Raw genomic sequence first — 23011 nt, forward strand, 5'->3', positions numbered from 1 at the left:
TGCAGTACACTTGGTCTACTCTTGCTATACCAGTACATACCAGTACATACATACCAGTACATTGCTACACTACTACAATACTATACTACTGCATTATTACTAAAGCACTAAACTACTATACTGTGTAATTACTATAGTACATCACTATATCCTACAACACAGACTAACTCTACTGGAACACTATATTAGACTCTTCACGATTAATGTTTTACTGTACTGATATACTGTAGTAATACTGTATTGCTAGGTTATTAGTGTGCTATAGTACAATATCAATACTATTAAGGATTGGATGATACAAAGTCAAAAAAAACAAACAAAGTTCTTTATTAAAGAGAAACACACCAGTAAATGTCCACGAGGACCGTCGCGTAAAAAAAAAAAAAAAGTCCCGTTTCCAAAACCGCTTCCAGAGACAACGGCCTCGCTCGGCCTGCTTTCCGTCGTGTTTCCATGACAACAACAAGAACCGCTTCAACAAACGGCCGTCAGCCAATCAGCGTCGAAAGAAGGATTGGATTCCACTGCAAAAAAAAAAAAAAAAGTAACGCTGTAAAGTTTCGGGGGTGGAACCGGTATGAGTGGAAACGTGTGCGAGTGCATCCTAATTTTGTCCCGTTGTCACTTTGGTAAAAGGTTAGTGTCGATCCAAAAACTTTTGTAAACAGTGTCCCGCGTCGCCATGGTTACCATTATCCTCTTTCACACACTCAAAGAAGCAAAAAAAAATAAAAAATAACACCAAGTGGTCACCAAGTCAACACACATCCTCTTCTGAGTTGGGAGGGTGGGGTGAAAGGTCAACGCTGGCCCGTGTACGCTCGGAACCAGGACGTGACGGAGGCCGCCGCCGACGAGATCATTCCTCCTGTGTTGACGGACGGCTGGGACACCTGCAGTGCGCTCTGCGAGAGATCCATGGACTGCGGGGGCGGGACGTCATCACAGTCATAATTCATTAAAAAAATAATAATAATAAATGAAAATTCAATATAATAATATTATCATATCATATAATATCATATCATATATCATATATATAATATAATATAATATAAAATTAAATAGGGCGGCACGGTGGGCGAGTGGTTAGCACGTCCGCCTCCCAGTTCTAAGGACTCCGGTTCGAGTCCAGGCTCCGGCCTTCCTGGGTGGAGTTTGCATGTTCTCCCCGTGTCCGCGTGGGTCTTCTCCGGGTACTCCGGTCTCCTCCCACATTCCAAAGACATGCATGGCAGGTTAATTGGGCGCTCCGAATTGTCCCTAGGTGTGCTTGTGAGTATGGATGGTTGTTCGTCTCCGTGTGCCCTGAAATTGGCTGGCAACCAGTCCAGGGTGTCCCCCGCCTACTGCCCAGAGCCAGCTGAGATAGGCGCCAGCACCCCCCGCGACCCTTGTGAGGAATAAGCGGTCACGAAAATGGATGGATGGATAAAATTAAATAATTTACTTTTCACTACAACATATAAGTGGTACTAGGGCTGGGTGATACGGGAAAAAATACATATGAATCTTTTCATTATTTTTCATACCTTTCAAGCTCAGTTATTATCATGATTTTATTTATATTTGCCACTTTTTTCGGCATTTGTACTGAACAATAGTTCAATAAAATTAACATTTTTTTTTTTTTTAAAAAGACAATACTCACAGTCACATATTCTTTATCCTCTGCAAAGAAAACTGACTAATAATGCACCTGAGGCGACTTGTACTCGGGTTTGAGTGTGTATGACCGTGTTAAGGAGCGGTGAGTAGTTTAAGTTAGTTTCAGTATTAGTTTTAGTTTATTTATTTTTTTATTTTTATTTTTTTTAAGTGTATTACTTGTGCGCAATATTTAATAAACATGTATTAGTATGTACATTATATATTTTTTATTTATTTTATACTGTTTTTATTTTATATATTGCATAATGTATGTATATTAGTATGTTATTAGTGAATTAGTTTTCGTTTTGTTATTATAAAATGGGTCTTTGTGCATAAGATTTAATAAACACGTATTAGTATGTACATTATATATTTCTAATTTATTTTTATTTATTAATATTTATTTTTTATATTGTATAATGTATTTATTTGATATATTGTATACTGTATGTATATTAGTATGATAGTTAATTAGTTTTTTCGTTTTGTTTTTTATAAAATGGGTATTATTTGTGCACAATATTTAATAAACATGTTTTAGTATGTACATTGTATTTTATATTTTTAATTTATTTTTATTTATTTATATTTATTGTATATATTGTATACTGTATGTATATTAGTATGTAAACACGCGTACATATATCTATATACGTAATATAATAAATAAATACGTATTTGATAAAAGCCATGGTAAAATGAACAACGTTAACAAATTTCTTACCATTGGAGCCAAAAGACAAGCATGCAAAATTTGAAGGTGCTTTTCTATTGGCTGCTGGAAGATGAGATCATTTCCTTGTGACACACTTTCAAAAGCTCATGCATTCAATTAATTACCAAAGACTAAAATGAAGGACATCGCTATAATTATAGTTAGTTTTATAAACATAAAATATAGTTTCAGTTAGTTTTTATTTTTTTAAAAAGCATTTTTTGTTTTTATTTTATATCGTTAACACCATTGTTTTATTTATTTATTTTTTATTTCTTTCATTGAGTTTTTGTTCAATGAAATAACCTTGGAGCTAACAACCAATCACAGCTCAGCTTGCTTGTGAGTGAGCCTGTGATTGGTCGTTGAGCCCTGAGTAACTTGTGATGTCATCAGGTTTAATTATAGTTTTTGTCATTTTCATTTGAGTTAGTTTTTATTTCCTTTTGAGTTTATATTTTCAATTAAGTTAGTTTTAATTAGTTTTCAGGGTGGCTCTGTTAGTTTTTATTAGTTTCAATTAATTAATAAATGCTTAGTTTTAGTTTAGTCCCAGTTAGTTTCAGTATTATTATTATTATTTTTTTAATAAATGTGTATTACTTGTGCGCAATATTCAAAAAACAGCATGGGAGCGACATCATCTTAAGTTGCTTTTCTATTGGCTACTGCTAGATGACATCACTTCTGTGTGACACTTGCAAACGTCCGCATTCCGGTTATTATCGAAATAAATCCTATTTAAAATCATCCCCAAAGACTCATGCGTTAAATTAATTACCAAAGATGAAAACGAAGGACATTTTTGCTAGAATTCTTAGTTTTGTAAACATAAAATGTCGTTTTTTTGAATTTGAGTTTTTTTCGTTTGTTTGAGTTGACTAAAATAAGCTTGGTCGTAAGGGGAATTCACATGAGTGTGCGCTACCTGCGAGGGAATGTCGCAGAATCTGGGACTGGGGACGGTCTCCCACTCGGTGCCGAGGTCGGTCTCGTCGTCGCTGACGGCGTCCTCGCCGCTTTCCTCGGCGGCTCCCGGGGCCTCGGGCTCCACCAGCTCCATCGATTCCTCCAGATCGCCACTCACCTCGAACGGACCCGTCCTGCGGCGAGGAGGGGGCGTGGTCAGCGCTCACTCACGTGACACATGTCAACACAGTCGGCATCGGTGCCTCACCTGCCCAGGTTGCCGTTGTCGGCCGACACCAGGAACATGATGTTGCGCAGGGTGTGCTGCGGGTGCAGGTTGTCGCAGTCCACGTGCTGCACGCACACACATTATATATGTATATTTAAATACTATAATAAGTATAAAAATATAATTTTTTTTACATTTTTGGGGGAATTTGAAATCAAAGTGTCAGCCAAGATTATTTTAGTAAACTAAAACTAACGAAAAAAACAAAACTAAAATTCAAAAAACAATTTCGTTAATGAAATAAAATAAAATAAAACCAAAAGTGCTTTTAAAAAAAACAAAAGTACACTTGAAGTTCAAAAAACTTAAATGTCCTTCGTTTTAGAAGGACATTTCTAGGACATTTAATGCCCTTGGGGATGATTTTAAATCATAAATAAATATTATATATATATATATATATATATATATATATATATTAAATAATCTATATATATTAAATATATATTAAATATAATATAATAATACAATATATAATATAATAATAAATAATATATATAAATTTTCAAAATAATCTATCTATATATATATTATATATATTAAATAATCTAGGTAAGAAGTGTTACTTTTTTCATTTTACCATGGTTTATTAAATACATATTTATTTATTATATTACGTATACATGTATACACACATATATATATACACTTATATATGTATATATATATATATATATATATATATATATATATATATATGTATATGTATATATATATATATATATATATATATATATACACACATATATATATACACACACATATATATATACACACATATATATATATATATATATATATATATATATATATATATATGATACGTGTTCACATACTAATATACATACCGTATACAATATAGAAAATATAAATAAATAAAAATAAACTAAAAATAAATAAAATACAATTATAAAGGTGTTTATTAAATATAATACACATTCTATAAAAAACAAAATAAAAACTAATTAAGTAATAAGCATTTTTTTTTTAAATAACAAAAACTAATAAAAACTAACAGAACCACCATGAAAACTAATTAAAAATAAATACATTTAAAAAAAAACGAAAAAAAAAAACCCTAAACTCAAAACAAAATAAAAAGTAACTAAAATGAAAGTTCCAATACTATAAATAACCCTGGTTAGGTCTAACATTCTTTAAAAATATATATATAGTCCAAAAACATGGCACACACGCACGCACACACAACACGCAATCGCCGCACGAGCAAGCGAGCGGTTGCTGTGGTTACCTGCGAGAAGCACAGGTGCAGCGTGTTAGTGTTGAGCTTGTTGAGCGCACGTGTGAAGCGTACGCGACTCAGGTTGTCGCCGCAGAACTCGCTGGAGGAACAAAAAAAAAAAAAAAAAAAAAAGAAAGAAAAATTATGAGGACGGGGTCAGGGGTCACCAGCGCGTCCATCTTCCCGTAGGTGCGAGGTCACCTGTTGCACAGCTTCTTGGGGAGGCCCACGTCCAGGATGTGCGACAAGACGGTCAGCAGCTGCGTGGTGTAGCACAGGGCAGCGCTGATGGTGTGGGCCGGGTTCACCTGCTCCACTTCTGGAGAAAAGAAGTAAAAAAAAAAAAAAGTGGGGGGGGGGAGGGCGGCAACACACCACCGTTATTACCGAATTTTTATTTGAAGTTTTTTTTTTAATGTAGTTTTAATTAGTTTTCAGGGTGTTAGATTTGAATTAGTTTTAGTTATTTAATAAAAGCTTACTTTTAGTTAGTTTTAGTATTAGTTTTAGCTTGGGAGCGACGTCATCTTTTGGTGCTTTTCTATTGGCTGATGCTAGATGTTGTTTGTGACACACTTATTCCGGTTAATATTCAAATAAATCTACTTAAAATCAGATTTAAAATCATTCCCAAAGGCTCATGCAGTTAATTAATTACCAAACACAATGCAGATTACTAATAGTCAAGTCAGGGCGGCTTCTAATTGATATTTGGAGGCGATATTCATTTGGTAGTTTTAAAAAAAAAAAAAAAAAAAAAAAAACAATTTGTTGACAACATTTGACAAATACAAATCCCAACTCTTGAAGGATATTTACCTTCAACTTTTCAGATTTGCGAAATGTTAATTATTTTTAATATTTAATTATTATATGTAAGATCTATTCTTGATTTCTATTTATCATATGTAAGATATATTTTACATTTATATTTAATTTATTATATGTAAGATATATTTTAGTTTAGAATTTATATTAAATTTTTAATATTTAATTACTATATGTAAGAATTACATAATTATGTCTTAGCCTCTTACCTGGGGCTTGAACGTAACTTCAGGACTAAGTTGTGTTACTGATGTCTGCCCCGTTTGGTGAATTTACATTGCCATTGTTCACAAACTCCAAAAAGAGGCGCACGTCTTAAGCCCCGATGACACGCTTCCAGTAACAATTTCAAAATAAAAGTGTTACAATGGATTGATCTACATATACTACTTGGTAAGGCAAGGTTTATTTTGAGATTTGGTTTCTCACAGCCCCGTGTACTGTCATGCATACCGCCATTAACTTGACTACGACTATCTCAGCGGCAAGCCGAGGCAGAAATGTCGTTTCAGCCATAGTATTAATAATCGTTTTTGTACGATTATGCCTATTTTGTAATCGTGGAGGGTAATAATCGAAATCGTAATTGAATTTCGATTAATTGCACAGCCCTACACCTCAATTTGAGGATTTACCTTATTTTCAATTATTAGATTTTTCAAAAATGATGACGAATGGAATTAATTCAATTCATTTGCCAACTCCACTTGTTTTTGTTTTTTTTAATAAAAAAATAAAAAATAAAATAAAAAAAGATGAGAAATCACGTGACCGTGGACGAACCGGGGCCGTGACTGGCGTTTTTCTCGTCCACCCAGCCATAGTAGGCGGAGCAGTCTCCGTTGCCGGGCAGGGTGACGGCGGGCCCCGTGATACTGACGCTGGTCTCGCCGTTCTGGTCGTCCCAGATCCAGCGGCCCGACAGGTAGGTGGTCCGCCGCGCCTCCGCCAGCTCGCTCACCGTGCTGGATGTCAGCGCCGCCTCGCACTCCGACGACACGTCGGCGGGGTCTCTATGGGGGGTGGGGCATTAGCCTGTTAGCTTGGCACAAGGAACTATGTTGAAGTGAGTTGACAAGTTTAAAGTAGACAAAAGTTGGCCTTTGCTGCCATATTATTAATTGGGACGGGGCTGATCAAAATTAAATGATTCATCTAAAAGTAATCGATTATCAAAGTAATCGACAACTATTTTAACTCATTCACTGCCTTTGACAAGTATACTTGTCAATTGTATTTTTTAGAGCGGTGCTAAATGGGGGCGAATCTGAGCATGCTCCACTGTAAATATCAAACTTGGAAACAACTTTACTGATGCCCAACCACCGGTAGATGACATCATTGCCCCATTTTATAGGAAATAAACAGTTTCAGAGTCCATGGGAGAAATGGCTGTATTTTGGCAAACCTACATTTTTCTGCTGTCAATTATAAAAGAACGGGACGGGACAAAAAGTAGGGAGTCTATTCTGTTATTTGGTAGATTCGGTTTATATATAATTATTGAATGTAATATCACGTGAGTATTGGAAATGTAAAAATTTTCTATAATGACTGGCAGTGAATGAGTTTTAATAATCGAGTAATCGTTTGGAGACATTTAATTCAAAATGGTCTAAATCCTCTGATTTTATTATATCAACAGTAATTGTTAACCGATTTCTGTAGTCCTTCATGAAAGAAGACCGATTATATTCTGGGTTTAATCAAAATAAGACATTTGCAAACATCGGTTTTTACTTTGGAAACCAATGATCGAACTGCTAACATAGTACAACGTCAATCCTCCTTTTTTAAATTTTTATATGAATACAAAGAATGAAAAAAAAAAACACCAATCACTGGTTAGTTAAAAAAAAAATCAAAATATAGTAATTAGGAGGAAAAATTTATTTTGTAATACACTTTAATACTAAATTAAAATCTGATGAGTCGATTAATCAATTCTAAGAATATGCATTAGTGACAGCAGTCAGACGATTAAAATTTCTTATCATAATTAATCCCATGACTTTAATAGTTGACTTACAATTAATCACAAATTTTGTTCTAAATAAATAAATAAATCTGTTCCAAATATACAATAAAAAAAAAATCTACGATTTCATACTCAACATAAAAGTGGAACAAAAATGTAAACGAATAGAAATATGGCTGCATCTTTTAGTCATTTCATAATAATTCATAAAATTGAGTAAAAATGAACAAGATGTAAGGTCTGAACTGTAAAAAATTAGTGATATTGATTTGTGTTGATCTCCGGTTCGAGTTGTTCTCGCCGTGCCCGCGTGGGTCTTCTCCGGGTACTCCGGTCTCCTCCCACATTCCAAAGACATGCATGGCAGGTTGATTGGGCGCTCCGAATTGTCCCTAGGGTGTGCGTGTGAGTGTGGATGGTTGTTCGTCTCTGTGTGCCCTGCGATTGGTTGGCAACCAGTTCAGGGTGTCCCCCGCGTACTGCCCAGAGCCAGCTGAGATAGGCGCCAGCAGCCCCCACGACCCTTGTGAGGAATAAGCGGTCAAGAAAATGGATGGATGGATTTGTGTTGAGATAATTTTTCTGCCACGAGATGGCATAGTTACATTTGTGAGACATTGGTGACAGCTCAGTGCATTTTTATTTTCATATTAAGAGCCATCTTTTAACATGGAGTAAATTGTGAAATTCTGCATATTTTTTACATATTTAAAATACAACTCGAAGACTGTCTCCACAAATATATGCATTATGATTACATTTATTACTGTTAAATTTGGACGTGGATGTGTCTGCTTAATTGCGCATTAATGATTTTTTTTTTTGTGGCGTTAAAGGAACTTTAAATTAACTAAAAATTACTGCACTCATTTTGTCACCCCTAATTAATAATAATTTGATTTTTATTTTACATTTAAAAAAAAATAATCCAAAAATACAAAGTTCAGAAAAGTAAAAGTTTGCGTGTCACTCCGACACACGCAAGATGGCCACCGTGGCTCGCTCACCTGCTGCAGGCTTTCTCCTCCCGCGTGGGGAAGATGTGCGCCATCAGCTCGGCGACGTGATGTCGGCGGGTGGCCGCCAGCTGCGCCAGGCGCTCGCTCAGCTCCCGCCCGCGTCGCTCCAGCATGTCGCGCAGGCGCCGGTTGTGCCGCTCCAGCTTCTCCCGCTTCTGCTGGTGGCGGCTGGCGCGCCGCTGCAGGCGCTGGCGCTCCTCCTGGGAGAGCAGCAGGAGCTCCTGGTCTGCGGGCGGACAACGCAAAAAAAATAAAAAAATGAGGCCAAGGTTAGTGAGGTACGTGAACGACATAAACGCATGTACACTCAACTCAAGTTTATTTATATAGCGCTTTCAAACAGCCTGAACTGTCACAAAGCGCTTTACAGAAAGACAAAAAAAACAAACATAACATAAAACATTAACACCAATACAATCACAACAAATCAACATTCTTCCATCCCTTCATACGTTTTGATGTTTGAAGCAGTTTTTTAGATGAAAGAGGACAGAATCGGTCTCCTTTCAGCAGTTGATCAGAGACGTGATCTCAGCATGCATGACGTCACACACATTTGCTTCAAGCTAAGTTTGCTTATAAGCTAGCTCATAAACAAGCAGCTGCTGCGTTCGCGATGAGCACCATACACACAAAAAAGAATGGTCCAATTTTCCAGTCCCATCCAAACTGCCTCTCCTCCAAGCGCCGAACCACCATCCACTCCACGACCCGCGTACACCACCGCGCCCAGCGGCGACGTTCGCGTCCTCAGCTCCACCGCCATCCATCCTAGCTAACCGGCGTAGACTGTCCAGTGGCGCCGACATTTCCTCCGAGCAGAAAGGCTGTGAAAAATGCTGCCTGTTTCCTGGCGCAAAAAAACACAAGCAGGTGCACGGTGGGGCAGTCGGATGGCCCCGACACTCCCCCATCAGAAACCGTACCGATGCAGGCATGCAGCTGAATGAGCGCAACCGCCAGACACCGACACTGTCCCTCGAGGAATATCACGGCCATAACGCCGAGAACAGTCCACTCCATAAGCGCCATCCATCCAGCTCACCAGCGCAGACTGTCCAGCAGCGACAACTTCTCCTCCGTGCAGAGGGGCTGTGAAAAATGCTGCCTGTCTCCTGGCGCAAAAGACACAAGCCACCCACAGGTGCCCGGTGGGGAAGTCGGATGGCCCCGACACTCGCCCAACAGAAACCGTGCTAGTGCAGGCATGCCGCTGAATGGGCGCAGCCGCCGGGCACCGACAGCGTCCCGCGAGGAATATCACGGCCAAACCGCCGAGAACAGTCCAGTCCAAATCGGGTCCACACAAAAGACGAAACACCACATGACAAAAGGAAAGACAAAGACGGCTGCTGCAGCTCACAGCGCCATCAACAAACAGCCAAGACAAGAGAGTCGCCAGACACACCCGCGCACGCCATCTTGTCGAGGCAAAAAAACAAAACAAAAACAAAAAAAACGCACGTCTGGGTATCCTCAAACAACCTCACGATTAGGAGTGTAACGATATATCGACGTCGTGCTAAATCGTGATACTTTGTCTCCCGATAGATTATCGATACGTCTATGCATGTATTACGATATTTGTAGTTCATATAGAGCCATTATAATGGCTCCATTGTTCATGACTTATTGAGCAATTACTTGGCGGGCCACTAGGGGGAGCGCCTCATAAAAGTGGCGAGGAAATGGATGCAAGTCTTCAGGAGAAGAAGATGTATGAGCTCAGTTTTTTTTAATTATTATTATTTATAATTTATTTTTATTTATTATTATTTTATTTATATTTTTATATATATTTATATATTATATTATGTATTTATGTGATATTTATATTTATTTATATTATTTTATTATAATCTGAATTATTTTATTTTGTAAAATTTGTATTTATTTATTTATTTTTTTTATTTATTCATATTTTATTTATATTTTTATGTATATTATATATATTTATATATTAAATTATGTATTTATGTTATATTTATATTTTTTATATTATTTTATTATATTATGAATTATTTGTTTTTTACATTTGTATTATTTATTTATTATTTATTATTATTATTATTTTATTTATATATATTATATATTATATTATGCATTTATGTTATATTTATTTATATTATTTTATTATAATGAATTATTATTTTGTTTTTTTAATTCGTATTATTTATTTATTATTTATTTTTTATTATCTATTGATATTTACTTATTTCATTATTTTATTTATTCATATTATTAATATTATTATTATTATCATCATCATAGATTATCATGGATTAATTACCTGAGCAATATACCTGAGCGGCATCGTCATATTGTGAGATAATCGTTATCGTATTGTATCGCATATCGTGTCGTATCGTGAGGTAGCCGGAGGTTTCCACCCCTACTCACGATACGATACGTATCGCGATAAATATGGATCCCAATCAGGGTTATTATAGTTTGGGGAATTTTCATTTGAGTTAGTTTTGAGTTTGTTTTTTTTTTAAATGGAGTTAGTTTTAATTCGTTTTCAGGGTGGTTCTGTTAAGTGTTGATCAGTTTTAGATTTTAAAACTATTCGACAGCGAAAGCGCGATTGAAGATATTAGCAAATATCCTGAATTGAAACAAATGCAAGCAACTTTGATGTCTGGAGATAATGCAAGATTGACCAACTGACAAACGAGAAAACTTGGCGTCCGCTCACCACTCTTGACACCTTGCCGTGCGTGGATCAGCGCTTGGTTGATGTGCTCCATCTTGGCGCGGCACCACATCATCTTCCACTTCTGCACACAAACGTCGTCGTCGTCGTCACGACAACAAGCCACTTCCTGTCAAACACGCCCGCCAACTAGTCGCCAAACTCACCGTCTCGTCCGTCCGCAACTTCCTGCGCATGCTGTGGAGTAGCCTGAGGAGGAGGAGAAGGAGAGGCGGTTTACGTGACAGCTAGCAAACAACAACAACAACAACAACAACAACAACAACACGCGTGACCTCTCACCTCTGCTGCAGCTGCTCCTTTTCTTCCTTCAGCTTCTTGAGCCTTGCCATCTTGTCTGCGCACCTGCCACACATTATGGACTCATTATCCATTTGCAACATACAGGATAAAAAACTAAGTGACCGATAGCCCATACACGCCAGTGCAAGCCGTTGAAGTCACAGGGCAGCCATCTTGCTCTTCCTACCTTGTGAGCAGACTACTGTATAAACTATACGGTATACAGACAGATGAGACCTATACAGCTCGTAGGCAGTTAGTATAAGGCCGGAGGCGGAGTGGTGGGGTGGTCACTATTTTTTAACAAGTAAAAAATAAATAAATAAATAAATAAATAAATAATAATAATAAACAAGTGGACAATCTTTTTCTTTTATCGCTCAGTTTCTTAGACCCTAATATTAGATTTGGTAGAGGAATCTTTTGTTGAATTACAGTTATAATTCTTTAATTAAAAAAAAACACGTTTCCTCCTGTACAAAACATATAGTTAATATTATAATATATAATTTATACATGTATTTAAGGCAAGTTGTAAAATGACTTTAGTCCTCTTGTTTATGTTTAACAAATTCAAAACGCCATAAATCTTGCTGGCCATCCACTCAGATAAGTGGCTTAAACAAAGTATTTTAGTAAAACTTGCCCAAATGAAAGTGTGACATTTAAGTTGACTTTTACGTGACACGGTTTAGTTAAGTAACATTTTGTGGGAAAAGTGAGCGTTTTACTTCATTTAGCAGCAAGCTAACTCGGCTAACAGCGCTCCAATTAGCTGAATTGCTAACGCGGCTAATCCGGAAGTAAACAACGTGTGTCTGTCATGTTTAAACTTCTTATAAACACTCTTTATATGAAATTGAAGCGCGTTGTTAACCTTAGGAAAAGAAATAAGTCGTTCTGTGTTGTCATAATATTTTGAGAATGCTACGAGCCCAGGTGTTCCGTGTTTGGAGGTTTTGCGAGCATCAATGTCGTTTTTGGGGGTGACAATGACGCCGATGTAGAGGAGATTTTAGATATCTGATGACGTAATCAGTGATAGGGGTAAAATATGTGAAAGTCAAACGTTTTATATCTAAATACATCTCACCTCTCCGAGTTCCTGCCGTCCAAGTACACGAAGTCTCCGGCGTGCACGCAGCGGGCGCAAGTCAGCCTCCGGCGGGACGTGCTACACAGCGGGCACCGCTCCACCGCCACGAAAAGACCCTCGGCGTCATCCACCGACTCCACCATGACGCCGCCGGCGGCCAGGTGCGGGCGAGGAGGCGCTGGCGGCGGCCTGCCCGCGGGACAAGGGGCTGTTGGGTCTTCGGAGGCGAGCCCCGCTGAGGAGGACGCCATGCTAGCGGGGCTAACAGCGTAGCCTTCCGTGACGACGTCAGACGTAGGCGGAATTCGGTCGCCTGTCGTGATGTCACAGTCGCTGGGCGTGGCTTCCGCTAACGTCAATGGCAACGTGCGGGTTTGTTTTTTCTCCTCTTTGCGTTAATTAAAATACTGTAACTCAGTAGTAGTGACCCGCCCAACACCCAACACCCAACTTTTTTTTTTTTTATCAAATATATATACATATAAACATATATACCGGTAGGTCATTTTGTATTATTTAACTCCAAAAAAAAAAAAAAAAAAAAAAAAAAAAACCCAAAAAAAATAAATCAATAAAAATGTTTTCTATTAAACAGACAAAAATAAATAAATAAAATCACTTTATTATTTTACTAAACAGTCCAAAAATTTGGGGTGTTGTGCACAAAATAACTCAATGTGCAATGTGATTGACACTTTCTGGTGACCAGTCCATTGTCAAAATGCACCAAAATGCATTGATGGGCGAACACTCCATTGTTTGTGTCATGACAGTGACTGTCTATATCCCTGACAGGAGGGGAAAGAAAAAAAAAAAAAAAAAAAAAAAAAAAAAAAAAATTAAATAGTCATTTCATCTTGAGTTTGTTGAATTTTTTTATTTGTATTTTTTTTTACATTTTTATTCATTTTATTTTATTTACAGTTTTCTGTTCCAATGGCGAACGTCTAAAACAAAGTCCCATCAATAACAATAAAAAAAAAAAAAAAAAAGAGAGAGCTAATATTTACAAATGAGCAGGAAGTGGCGTCACGGAGTCTTCACTGCTTCCGGAAGCCTCTCAAGATGGGGTAGATGTTCTCGAAGGCTTCGTAGATCTCGCCGCGCTCTTTGGCGCCTGCAATAAAACGCGCGATTGATCGGCAGTCTCCTCGATCGATCGATTGAATGAATGATAGCAGCAGGCAGTCCGTCGCACGCCTACCCGTCAGGACGACTTTCCCCGACACGAAGATGAGCAGAACAATCCGAGGTTTCACCATCCGGTAGATCAGGCCCGGAAACAACTCGGGCTCGTAACTGCACAGGAACAAGATCAGTCGAGTTGGCCCGTCAATAAACACGACGATATCAGCAGGAACAAGAAAAGCGTTGAGAACTTGAACAGCAACAAGAACATAAAATTACAACAGTAACAAAACTAAAAACTGAACAGGAACATGTACAGTAACAAGGTTAAGAACATGAAACAAGAATAGCAACGTGATTGAGAACCTCACCAGGAAAAAGAACGTGTACAGGATCAAATATTTGAGCCGGAATACGATTGAGAACTTCGCAGTAACAGGACAGAGAAGTTTATCAGGAACAGTAACATGGAGAGCCTGAGCAACAAGAACATGCACAGAATCAGGATAAATAAAAAAAAAAAAAAAAAAAACTAGCACAAACACAGTAACAAGATTGAGAATTTGAGCCAGAATGCAAATATGCAATCGACAGCCTGTGCAAGAAGTATATGAGCAAGCAGCAACAGGGTAGAGAACAGGAACAGGAAAATGACCATTCAGGAATAAGTTGCAGGAACAAAGCAGTGACGTACAGTGACAGGATGGAGAACTTGAGCCAGAACAGGAAGAAGAACACCATCAGTAACAAAACTGAGCTGGAACAAGAACATGCACAGTAGCAGGATGAGAGATGACATTGCGCAACTGAGAGTAAGCGCGCCAAAAGCTGCAACCTGCTGAACTGCTGGTGGGTCAAGACCAGGCCCTCCAGCCGGATAGGGAAGCAGACGTCGCAGCTGGCCACCATGTTCTGGATCTTAAAGTCCAGGAAGCGAGCGGGGAAGCCCAACTTCTGCACCACGCGAGCGTACTTCCTGGCCGCCAGTCGGGACTGCTCCTCACTGCGCACAAGACCGCCATCAAAAAAGTCGATTCGGACCAGGATAGAATGGGCCGACGGTACCGACCTCTTGGCCCCAGTGCAGACCATCTTGCCGGAACTGAAGATCAGCGCCGTGGTTCTGGGCTCACGGATCCTCATGATGACCGCGGCGAAGCGCTGGAAACATCAAAACGTACTGCCGATAATACTAAACATATTGAGCTCAACATGCTAAAGCTAAACATGTTACGCTAAACATGCTAAGCTAAAAATGCCAATCTAAAAACACTTCGCATGATGAACTGAACATGCTAATGCTAAAGCTAAACATGCTGAGCGCAATATGGTAAAGCTAAACATGCTATGCTAACAATAAGCTAAAATGCTAAGCTAAAGGTAAGAATCTAAAAATGCTTTGCATGATGAGCTCAACATGCTAATGCTAAAGCTAAACATGTTGAGGGTTCAATATGCTAAAGCTAAACATGCTACGGATAAGCTAAAAATGCTAAGCTAAACATGCAAATCTAAAAAGCTTCGCATGATGAGCTCACTGCGATTGGCTGGCAACCAGTCCAGGGTGTACCCCGTCTACTGCCCAGAGCCAGCTGAGATAGGCTCCAGCAGCCCCCGCGAGCCTTGTGAGGAATAAGCGGTCTAGAAGATGGATGGATAATGAGCTCAACATGCTAATGCTAAAGCTAAACATGCTGAGCTCAATATGCTAAAGCTAAACATGCGCTAAACATTATAAGCTAAAAATGCTAAGCTAATCATGCAAATCTAAAAATGCTTTGCATGATGAGCTCAACATGCTAATTCTAAAGCTATAAACATCTTGAGCGCAATACGCTAAAGCTAAACATGCTACACTAAATATGATAAGGTAAAAATGCTAAGGTAAAAGTATTAATCTAAAAATGCTTTACATGATGAGCTCATCATGCTAATGCTAAACCTAATCACGTTGAGCTAAACATGCAGAGTAAAACATAGGCTACTAATGCTCAACATGCTGACTAAGTAGGCTAATGCTGAACGTTTTGTGCTAAGCATGCAGACGTTAAACATGCTAAGGCTAAATGTGCTGCACTAAACATGCTAATAGGAAACCATGCCAAATTAAATACGCTGAGCTAAAACAGGTTGAGCTAAAAATGCTATGCTACTAAAAATGCTTCACATGATGAGCTCAACATGCTAATGCTAATAGCTAACCATGCAGAGCTAAATATGCAGCGTAAAACATAGGCTACTAATGCTAAACAGGCTAAGTATGCTAATGTTTTGTGCTAAGCATAGTGATGTTTAACGTGCTAAAAAAAACATGCTAATGCTAAATGTGCTACACTAAACATGCGAATGGCGGCAAATGTCATGCCAAGTGAAACAAGGTTGAGCTAAAACATGCTAACAGTAAACCGCTGAGCTAAAAGCCTTCAACCTTGGGGTTGTACTCCGCATTTCTGGCTTGAAGCGCGATAAACTTGAGGTCAAGAGGACAACCCAGGTTGACGGTGGAGACGATGTTCCTGCGTACACACGAATGCAAAAGTGACAGCATGCACAGGAGGATGAACTGGAGCAGGAACAGCAACATGGACAACCTGAACAGGAACAAGAACTTGCACACTATCAGGAACTTGAGCAGGAAAAAGAACATGGGCAGCAATAGGATACACGAGCATGTATGCTAACAGGATCAAGAACAGGAACAGGTTATGGAGACACGCAAAAGCTCACACTCATACCTTAAAAAATAGCGTCCGCGACACAATATGACAACTGGACACCTACTGCAGCTGCGGGACGATCCCGGACCGCTCCGTCATGGGGGTCACGGGGGTCATAGGGGTCATGGGGGTCATGGGGCAGAAGACGGCGCCGTCGTTGGCCAGCTGCGAAGACGAGGAAGAAGGCTGATCTTCACCTTGGCGGGACGCTGGGGCCACGCCCTCACCGCCGCCGCCACTTCCTGTAATCAGACAAACATGCGTCAAAAGTAATCGAGTACTAATACTCTACTTTCATATCTGTACATATTGTACTAGTACACTCTTTGTTCTTAATAGTAAGACACTCGTAGTATTTTTTTGACAACTAGTGCCCTACTACTACACAATTAATCAGTACTGGTAAATGACTGCGCTGCCCTAGTGACACATAGTCACTCTAGGAGCCACGTAAACCGTTTGAGCATTTATTCTTTATCCTTCATTTGCATTCTGCTGTAGTGAACTCTGTACCAATAACACAATTTAGTGTACTAGTAGAATGATCTGGAGTCTAATTGTATGATGTCACTAGTAGCAGTTCCATTTTATCAAGTCATTCTAACCATATTTGATTTGCATCTTGGTTGATTTTGTGTTTCAATCTCATCTCAAATTGTAAAATCTTCGAATCTGGTTCAATAAAGCGTATTGAAATTGCAGTTTTTTTGCCACAGGAAGCTACTTGTGCATGACACGAGGCTACTAGTGCAGCACAGTATAGTGGTATGGAAGAACAAAACTCAAACTAAATAAATGACTAAAAGTGAAAATAATATAATTAAAAAATTTGAGAAAAACTAAAAAGAGCAACAAAATTTTTTATATATACACACACATACATACACATATACATATATATATATATATATATATATATATATATATATATATATATATATATATATATATATATATATATATATATATATTAGGGGTGTTAAAAAAATCGATTCGGCAATATATCGCGATACTACAGCACGCAATTCTCGAATCGATTCAAGAGGCAGCCGAATCGATTTTTTAACATCCATTTTTGATGGAAAAATATTCAACAAAATGTCTAAATTTCACACCTTAAGCAATAAGCATGGAAGAATGTTATATTGATGGAACATTAAGCCTTAATATTTTATTTCAATGCTGTTCAAACATGAAAAATGTTACAACCTGTTTGTTAAATACAGTGACTCACAGTTATAAGACTGAAGTTTCAGATCAATAAATAATAAATTTTCATACAAATCTTACAGTGTACATGTACAAGTTTACTGAATGGTATTTTCTAAATTAAAAAAGTAAAAAAATCGCAACAATCGACTTGTAAATTCATATCGGGATTAATCGTTATCGAATCGAATCGTGACCTATGAATCGTGATACGGATCGAATCGTCAGGTACAAGGCAATTCACACCCCTAATATATATATATATTATATTTTTGAATGATATTTTCGATATATTTTTCTTTTCACTTTTAGTCAATTATTTATTTTTACTTTTGGCAGTTTTAGGCCGTACTGCCAAGTTGAAATTTTATTCAAATGCAGGAGGTCAAAAGCCTGTCTTGGGTTGGACTCCGCCCCGCTCGGCGAACAAGGAAGTAGTCTCGCCGGTTTGCTATATATATATATATATAATCATTTATTTATTGAGCCATTTATTTATTTTGAATTTAGGCAGTTTTGGTGGAAGCTCCACCCACACCGGCCGCTACCTCCCGCCTCGTCTGTGTTGTTGTTGTTGGCGCTGAGCTCATCAGGCAGGAAGCTGAGGTCCAGGTCGTCCGCCGGCTCGCCGCTCGTCTTGGGGGAGGGCGGCGGCGGCGGGTCGGCCACGCTTGGGAGCTCTGCATCCTCCCCAGTCAGGAAGCCCGAGTCCTGAAATGAATGAATTCTTCAATACAATCATTGCGTGATTGATTGTACGGAAGGAACAAACTACACTTGCATACACTAGTGTTAATTTTATTCGCCATTTTTAAATTTCGTATATTGTAGTCCAGTTTCGATCACGCTTGTTGGTTTTTAATCAGTCAACCTCATCCCCTTTTTATTGAGTCAATTTTTCGTCAACTATAAATGTAATATTTTAGTCTTTATTTTGGTCCAAGGAAACAACTTTATTTGTCTTGTTTTAGTCAACAAAAACTGTCAACATTTCACTCGCTGTTTTAGTCCAAAGAAACATAACTTTATTCGTCTACTTTTTGGCAACAAAAAGTGTCAACATTTCACCCTCTATTTTAGTCCAAGGAACCATAACTTTTTTTCCCCGTCTCGTTTTGTCAACAAAAACTGTCAACATTTTAGTCTAGTTTAGTCAAGACAATTTTTACAATCATTCAGCAGATAATGTTGAACATTTTGGATGTAAAACAATTTCACATGAAATTTTCTCTCATCTTTTTGTTGAAAAACAACTTAACACACAATTACAGTCATACTAACAAATGGCTACTATGGCGCCACGCTATAAGCTAAGTTAGCCAGCATTAGTTAGCGGTCGATTTAACATTACTGATGCAACGTTATAGCCGTTAGATTAATGTTACATTATAACTATAACATTTTTTTAGCCGTGTGAATACACCTCCTGTGTGCCCAACGTTTTTGTGCATTTAAAAAAAATCATATAATTAATCATATTTTCGTCTCATTTTTGTTCATGAACTAAAAGTGTAGTCGATAAAAATGCATATTGATTTGTTCCCAGTTATTGTTTATTAATGAGGCTTTTAATCTCGTTGTGTGAAAAATATGTTGTCAAAACTGTTTTCGTTGACAAAATTACCACGAGCATACAATACATGCATGCGAGGTGCATACGGTTCTTATTTGTTGTCTACATCCACACACAGGTAGAGGTGGCAGTGAACAAATGAGGACTCTTGTGATTTACAATTGCATCCACTCACGTTTGCAATGGAGTCATCAAAGTAACGCTCCAGCGCAGACTCTTCCATGACTCAGCAAGCATGTGTCCCACCCCGTCCAAAGACTTTCCAAGGACTTCCCAGTTTTTTGTTTTTTTCCCCCCCAGACCGGGTGGAAGAACACATACAGGCGCAGCTGCATCCAATCTGGTCATGATGAGCACACACACGCACACCTTGCAGGTGGGCAGTGAAGTTGAGCGTTTCCTCATGGAGACATACTAGCATCCATGCTAACAACTGCGCATTTGTGGCAAATGTTTTATTTAAGAACATTTTACATTAAAAAAACAAAACAAAACAAAAGGTCATGTGACTTGTGTACCATGCTCTGAGGTCAGCTGTCAATCATCCATTTTTTTCCCAAGGGTTACAGAAAGTGATTGTTAACGGTCCATAAAGTTAGTCAACAGGAAGTCTCTCCCATAAACAGGAAGTGATGGTGAGAAAAGGGGGCGGGGAGACCTGGCCGGGGGGGTTCTAGGAGGGCGGGAGTGCTCCGAGCTTCCTGTGAACGGCCTGCAGAAGCAGCGTGGAGTACTCCTCCAGGAGAGCCACCGTCCGTACCTGTTCCTCTGTCCCCGCCAGGGCCCCGGGGCCCAACGGGAGGGACTGAAGCTCCGCCCTCATGGCCCGGAGGGCTTCCGACAGGACGCCGGCCATTTGACCGCGCTCACAGTCGCCGTCGTCTTCCGTACAGGCGCCGCTCACCTGCCGCAGATGTTTTCGCAGATGTGACGGGCGGGGCGAAACAAGAAGTTGCGGGAGGGCCGCGTTAAATACCTTCCTGTACAGGTGCGTGGTCCGCTTGAAGCAGCTCAGCATCTGATTGGCCAACGCTCGGCAGGACTCCACACTGGCGGCCGGGTCTGAAACACGTCAAATGGACAACTCTGCCAGGTCATGTGATAGGTCATGTGACCGGAACTGTCAAATCCTCAACAATTCACAATCGGCAAATGATAAACATTGTCAACATGCACCTATTTTTGTGCTCAGTCTTAGCATTTCCAAATAGGAGTGTGACGATACATCGATTTTGCAATCAATCATGATACTTTGTCTCCCGATAGATTATCAATACGCCTACAGAAGTATCGCAACATTTGCAGTTGATACGGGCACTATAACGGCTCCATTGTTCATGAATTATTGAGCAATTAATTGGCGGGCCACAAGGGGGGGCGCCTGATAAGAGTGGTGAGGAAATGGACGGAAGTCTTCAGGCGAAGAAGACGCATGAGCTTCATCTTTTTATTATTATTATATAATTTATTTTTTATATATTGTTATTATTTATTTATATATATTAATATATTATATTATGTATTTATATTATATTTGCATTATATTTTATAATTTTACTTGTATTATCATTTATTTATAACTTATTTTATTATTAATTTATTTTAATTTATTATTTATTTTATTATTATGAATATTATTATTAATATTATTATTAGCACTTTATTATTAGTTTTATCGTAGAAATGGATGGAAGTCTTCAGGCGAAGAAGACTCATGAGCTTAGTTACATATATATATATATATATATATATATATATATATATATATATATATATATATACATATATTAATATATATATACATACATACATATAATTTTTTATTCATATTATATTTATATATTTATATTATATTCTATTTTTATTATTTATTTATTATTTAGTTTTGAGTATTTATTTAATTATTATTTTATTTTTTATTTATTTATATTATTATTATTATCATCATTTTATGATTAGTTTCATCGTAGATTATTGTGGATTTGTTACCTGAGCTATATATAATTGCGGTATCGTCATATCGTGAGATAATCGTAATGGTGAGCCTTGTATCGCATATCGTATCGCATCGTGAGGTAGCCAAGAGGTTCCCACCCCTATTTCCAAATCCGTGCTCATTCTCGACGTCACGTTAGCGGAGGAGTCGCCGATAAGAGGTGGGCGGATCGATCCAAATATCGATAGTATCGATACCAAGTCAGTAAGGATTTCGGATCGATACCGGCTCTAAACTAACGGGCATGTCACAGGAGTGTGTTTCGATTGCGTGCCATCATGTCAATTCGTATCTAATTTTTGTAGTAGACTGCATGAACACATACATGTAGTATTGTACTTGAAGATTTTTATTATGATCACTTTGTGCGCTTTGTTTAAGAATGTTAAGAAAATGATTGCTGCCACCTGTTGGCCGTTTTTGTAAAAAAAAACGACCATTGCTTCAAGCATTCTCTTCATTTAAAAAAAAAAACGAAAACAAAAAAAAACGTATAAATACATCTTTAGGGTTGGTGTAAATTCCTCATTGATTTTGTAGTTAATTAATTAAATAATTTAAAAAACGGTCGTATGTGGTCTACGGGTGAGGACAGATAAACAGGAGTGAAGGAAGGGGGACAGCGTCTCACCGGCTGGTGACAGACAGGAAGAGGAGGGGTGATGAAGGCGAGCCCAGACGGAAAGATGACAGGATGAAGGGATGAAGGAAGACAAGAGTCCAAACCTGCGTCGTCCTGAGGCCCGCAGGGGGTGGGCGGGGGCCCGGAGGGTGTGGCGGCCCCGATGGAAGGTTTGTCAGGCAGCAGGAGGCGGGGGAGCGGGCCCGCCTGGTTACCTTGGCAACCCGGCGTGAGAAAGGAAGCAACGGTGGGGGGTGCTTGGCAAGGCCCCGCCCCCACCGTCAGGCCCACTCGGTTGAGGGCGTCCCCCAGCGAGGCTGAACGGGACATTTTGGCGGCCGAGCTGGCGGTGGGGCTCATGTAGGAGCGCGGGCCGGCTGCTGAGGGGGCGGGGCACTTCCTGGGCAGCGTCATGGTGCCGGCGGTCCGCTGCGGAGACTTGGGGCTGGCAGTGGCGAGGCTCTGAGGAGGCGGAGTTGTAGCTGGAGTGCGTCGGGGGGCCGAGGGGAGAGAGGTGGGACGCTGAGGGATCACGCCACCTGCCAACAGAAAAAAAAACAACAACAAAAACTCATCACTTCCTGGTTGCCAACCATGATGACACGCTCAATAAAGCATTAAACATCGTAAAAACATTCAAGCAACAAGAATGTCAACCGACGGCAAGCCATTGAAGCCACAGGGCAGCCATTTTGCTCCTCCCATCTTATGAGCAGACTACTAATTTGTACGTCCATCCATCCATCCATTTACTACCGCTTATCCGAGGTCGGGTCACGGGGGCAGCAGCTTTAGGAGGGAAACCCAGACCTCTCTCTCCCCAGCCACTTCAACCAGCTCCACCGGCGGGATCCCAAGGCGTTTCCAGGCCAGCCGAGAGACATAGTCTCTCCAGCGTGTCCTGGGTCGACCCCGGGGCCTCCCGCCGGTGGGACATGCCCGGAACACCTCTTTAGGGAGGCATCCGAACCAGATGCCCGAGCCACCTCAGCTGGCTTCTCTCAACGCGGAGGAGCAGTGGCTCGACTCTGAGTCCCT

At 39.3% G+C, this 23011-nt stretch overlaps 3 protein-coding genes across 13 annotated transcripts in view; all 3 read right to left on the reverse strand.

Moving 5' to 3' along the window:
- Positions 1-303: 303 nt before the first annotated feature.
- Positions 304-13044, reverse strand: atg14 (autophagy related 14). Of its 4 annotated transcripts, none has more exons than XM_077538017.1 (12): positions 12726-13043; positions 11633-11695; positions 11497-11539; positions 11333-11414; positions 8623-8860; positions 6421-6650; positions 5011-5128; positions 4819-4909; positions 3546-3631; positions 3297-3471; positions 767-923; positions 376-524 (listed from the first exon to the last, which is right to left on the reverse strand). In XM_077538017.1, the coding sequence occupies exons 1-11, from the start codon at positions 12977-12979 to the stop codon at positions 801-803; spliced, it is 1503 nt and encodes a 500-aa protein (XP_077394143.1). In that variant the 5' UTR covers positions 12980-13043; the 3' UTR covers positions 376-524; positions 767-800. The 4 variants fall into 4 exon arrangements, with proteins under 4 accessions (XP_077394144.1, XP_077394141.1, XP_077394143.1 ...); XM_077538016.1 differs by having other exon boundaries at positions 393-524; positions 754-923; XM_077538018.1 differs by lacking the exon at positions 767-923 and having other exon boundaries at positions 304-524; positions 12726-13044.
- Positions 13045-13330: 286 nt separating this feature from the next.
- Positions 13331-19677, reverse strand: tbpl2 (TATA box binding protein like 2). Of its 4 annotated transcripts, XR_013287496.1 has the most exons (10): positions 19531-19677; positions 18331-18493; positions 16638-16815; positions 16285-16372; positions 14926-15017; positions 14692-14859; positions 14228-14332; positions 13933-14027; positions 13739-13845; positions 13331-13516 (listed from the first exon to the last, which is right to left on the reverse strand). XR_013287496.1 is itself a non-coding variant. In XM_077538380.1 (9 exons), exons 1-8 carry the CDS (start codon positions 19576-19578, stop codon positions 13769-13771), a joined length of 909 nt encoding a protein of 302 aa, XP_077394506.1. In that variant the 5' UTR covers positions 19579-19593; the 3' UTR covers positions 13331-13516; positions 13739-13768. The 4 variants fall into 4 exon arrangements, 3 of the variants coding, with proteins under 3 accessions (XP_077394506.1, XP_077394507.1, XP_077394505.1); XM_077538380.1 differs by lacking the exon at positions 14228-14332 and having other exon boundaries at positions 19531-19593; XM_077538381.1 differs by lacking the exons at positions 13331-13516; positions 14228-14332 and adding an exon at positions 14551-14613 and having other exon boundaries at positions 13586-13845.
- Positions 19678-19795: 118 nt separating this feature from the next.
- mapkbp1 (mitogen-activated protein kinase binding protein 1) overlaps positions 19796-23011 on the reverse strand; it is a 37514-nt gene continuing 34298 nt past the window's right edge. For 4 of the 5 annotated variants that reach the window (XM_077538377.1, XM_077538376.1, XM_077538375.1 and 1 more), the window contains 3 exons: positions 22078-22512; positions 20332-20417; positions 19796-20259 (listed from right to left, as the gene is read on the reverse strand). In XM_077538377.1, the coding sequence (XP_077394503.1) occupies positions 20029-20259; positions 20332-20417; positions 22078-22512 (752 nt within the window). In that variant the 3' untranslated portion in view covers positions 19796-20028. Of the gene's footprint in view, positions 20260-20331; positions 20418-21982; positions 22513-23011 lie in introns of all 5 variants that reach the window. The other variant, XM_077538378.1, reaches the window with a different exon arrangement.

The sequence above is a fragment of the Festucalex cinctus genome, chromosome 12 (genome assembly GCF_051991245.1).
Source record: "Festucalex cinctus isolate MCC-2025b chromosome 12, RoL_Fcin_1.0, whole genome shotgun sequence".
Taxonomy (NCBI): domain Eukaryota; kingdom Metazoa; phylum Chordata; class Actinopteri; order Syngnathiformes; family Syngnathidae; genus Festucalex; species Festucalex cinctus.

Coding starts and splice junctions, on each gene's coding strand:
- atg14 (XM_077538015.1), bottom strand. CDS start 12,979: ATGGCGTCCTCCTCAGCGGGGCTCGCCTCCGAAGACCCAACAGCCCCT. Junction 5,129..6,420: donor AAACGCCAGTCACGGCCCCG/GTTCGTCCACGG, acceptor TCTTTTCTCCAG/AAGTGGAGCAGGTGAACCCG. Junction 3,472..3,545: donor GACAACGGCAACCTGGGCAG/GTGAGGCACCGA, acceptor TCCTCGCCGCAG/GACGGGTCCGTTCGAGGTGA.
- tbpl2 (XM_077538381.1), bottom strand. CDS start 19,578: ATGGAAGAGTCTGCGCTGGAGCGTTACTTTGATGACTCCATTGCAAAC. Junction 16,373..16,637: donor GGGATCGTCCCGCAGCTGCA/GTAGGTGTCCAG, acceptor GTGTGTACGCAG/GAACATCGTCTCCACCGTCA. Junction 14,860..14,925: donor GTCTGCACTGGGGCCAAGAG/GTCGGTACCGTC, acceptor TCTTGTGCGCAG/TGAGGAGCAGTCCCGACTGG.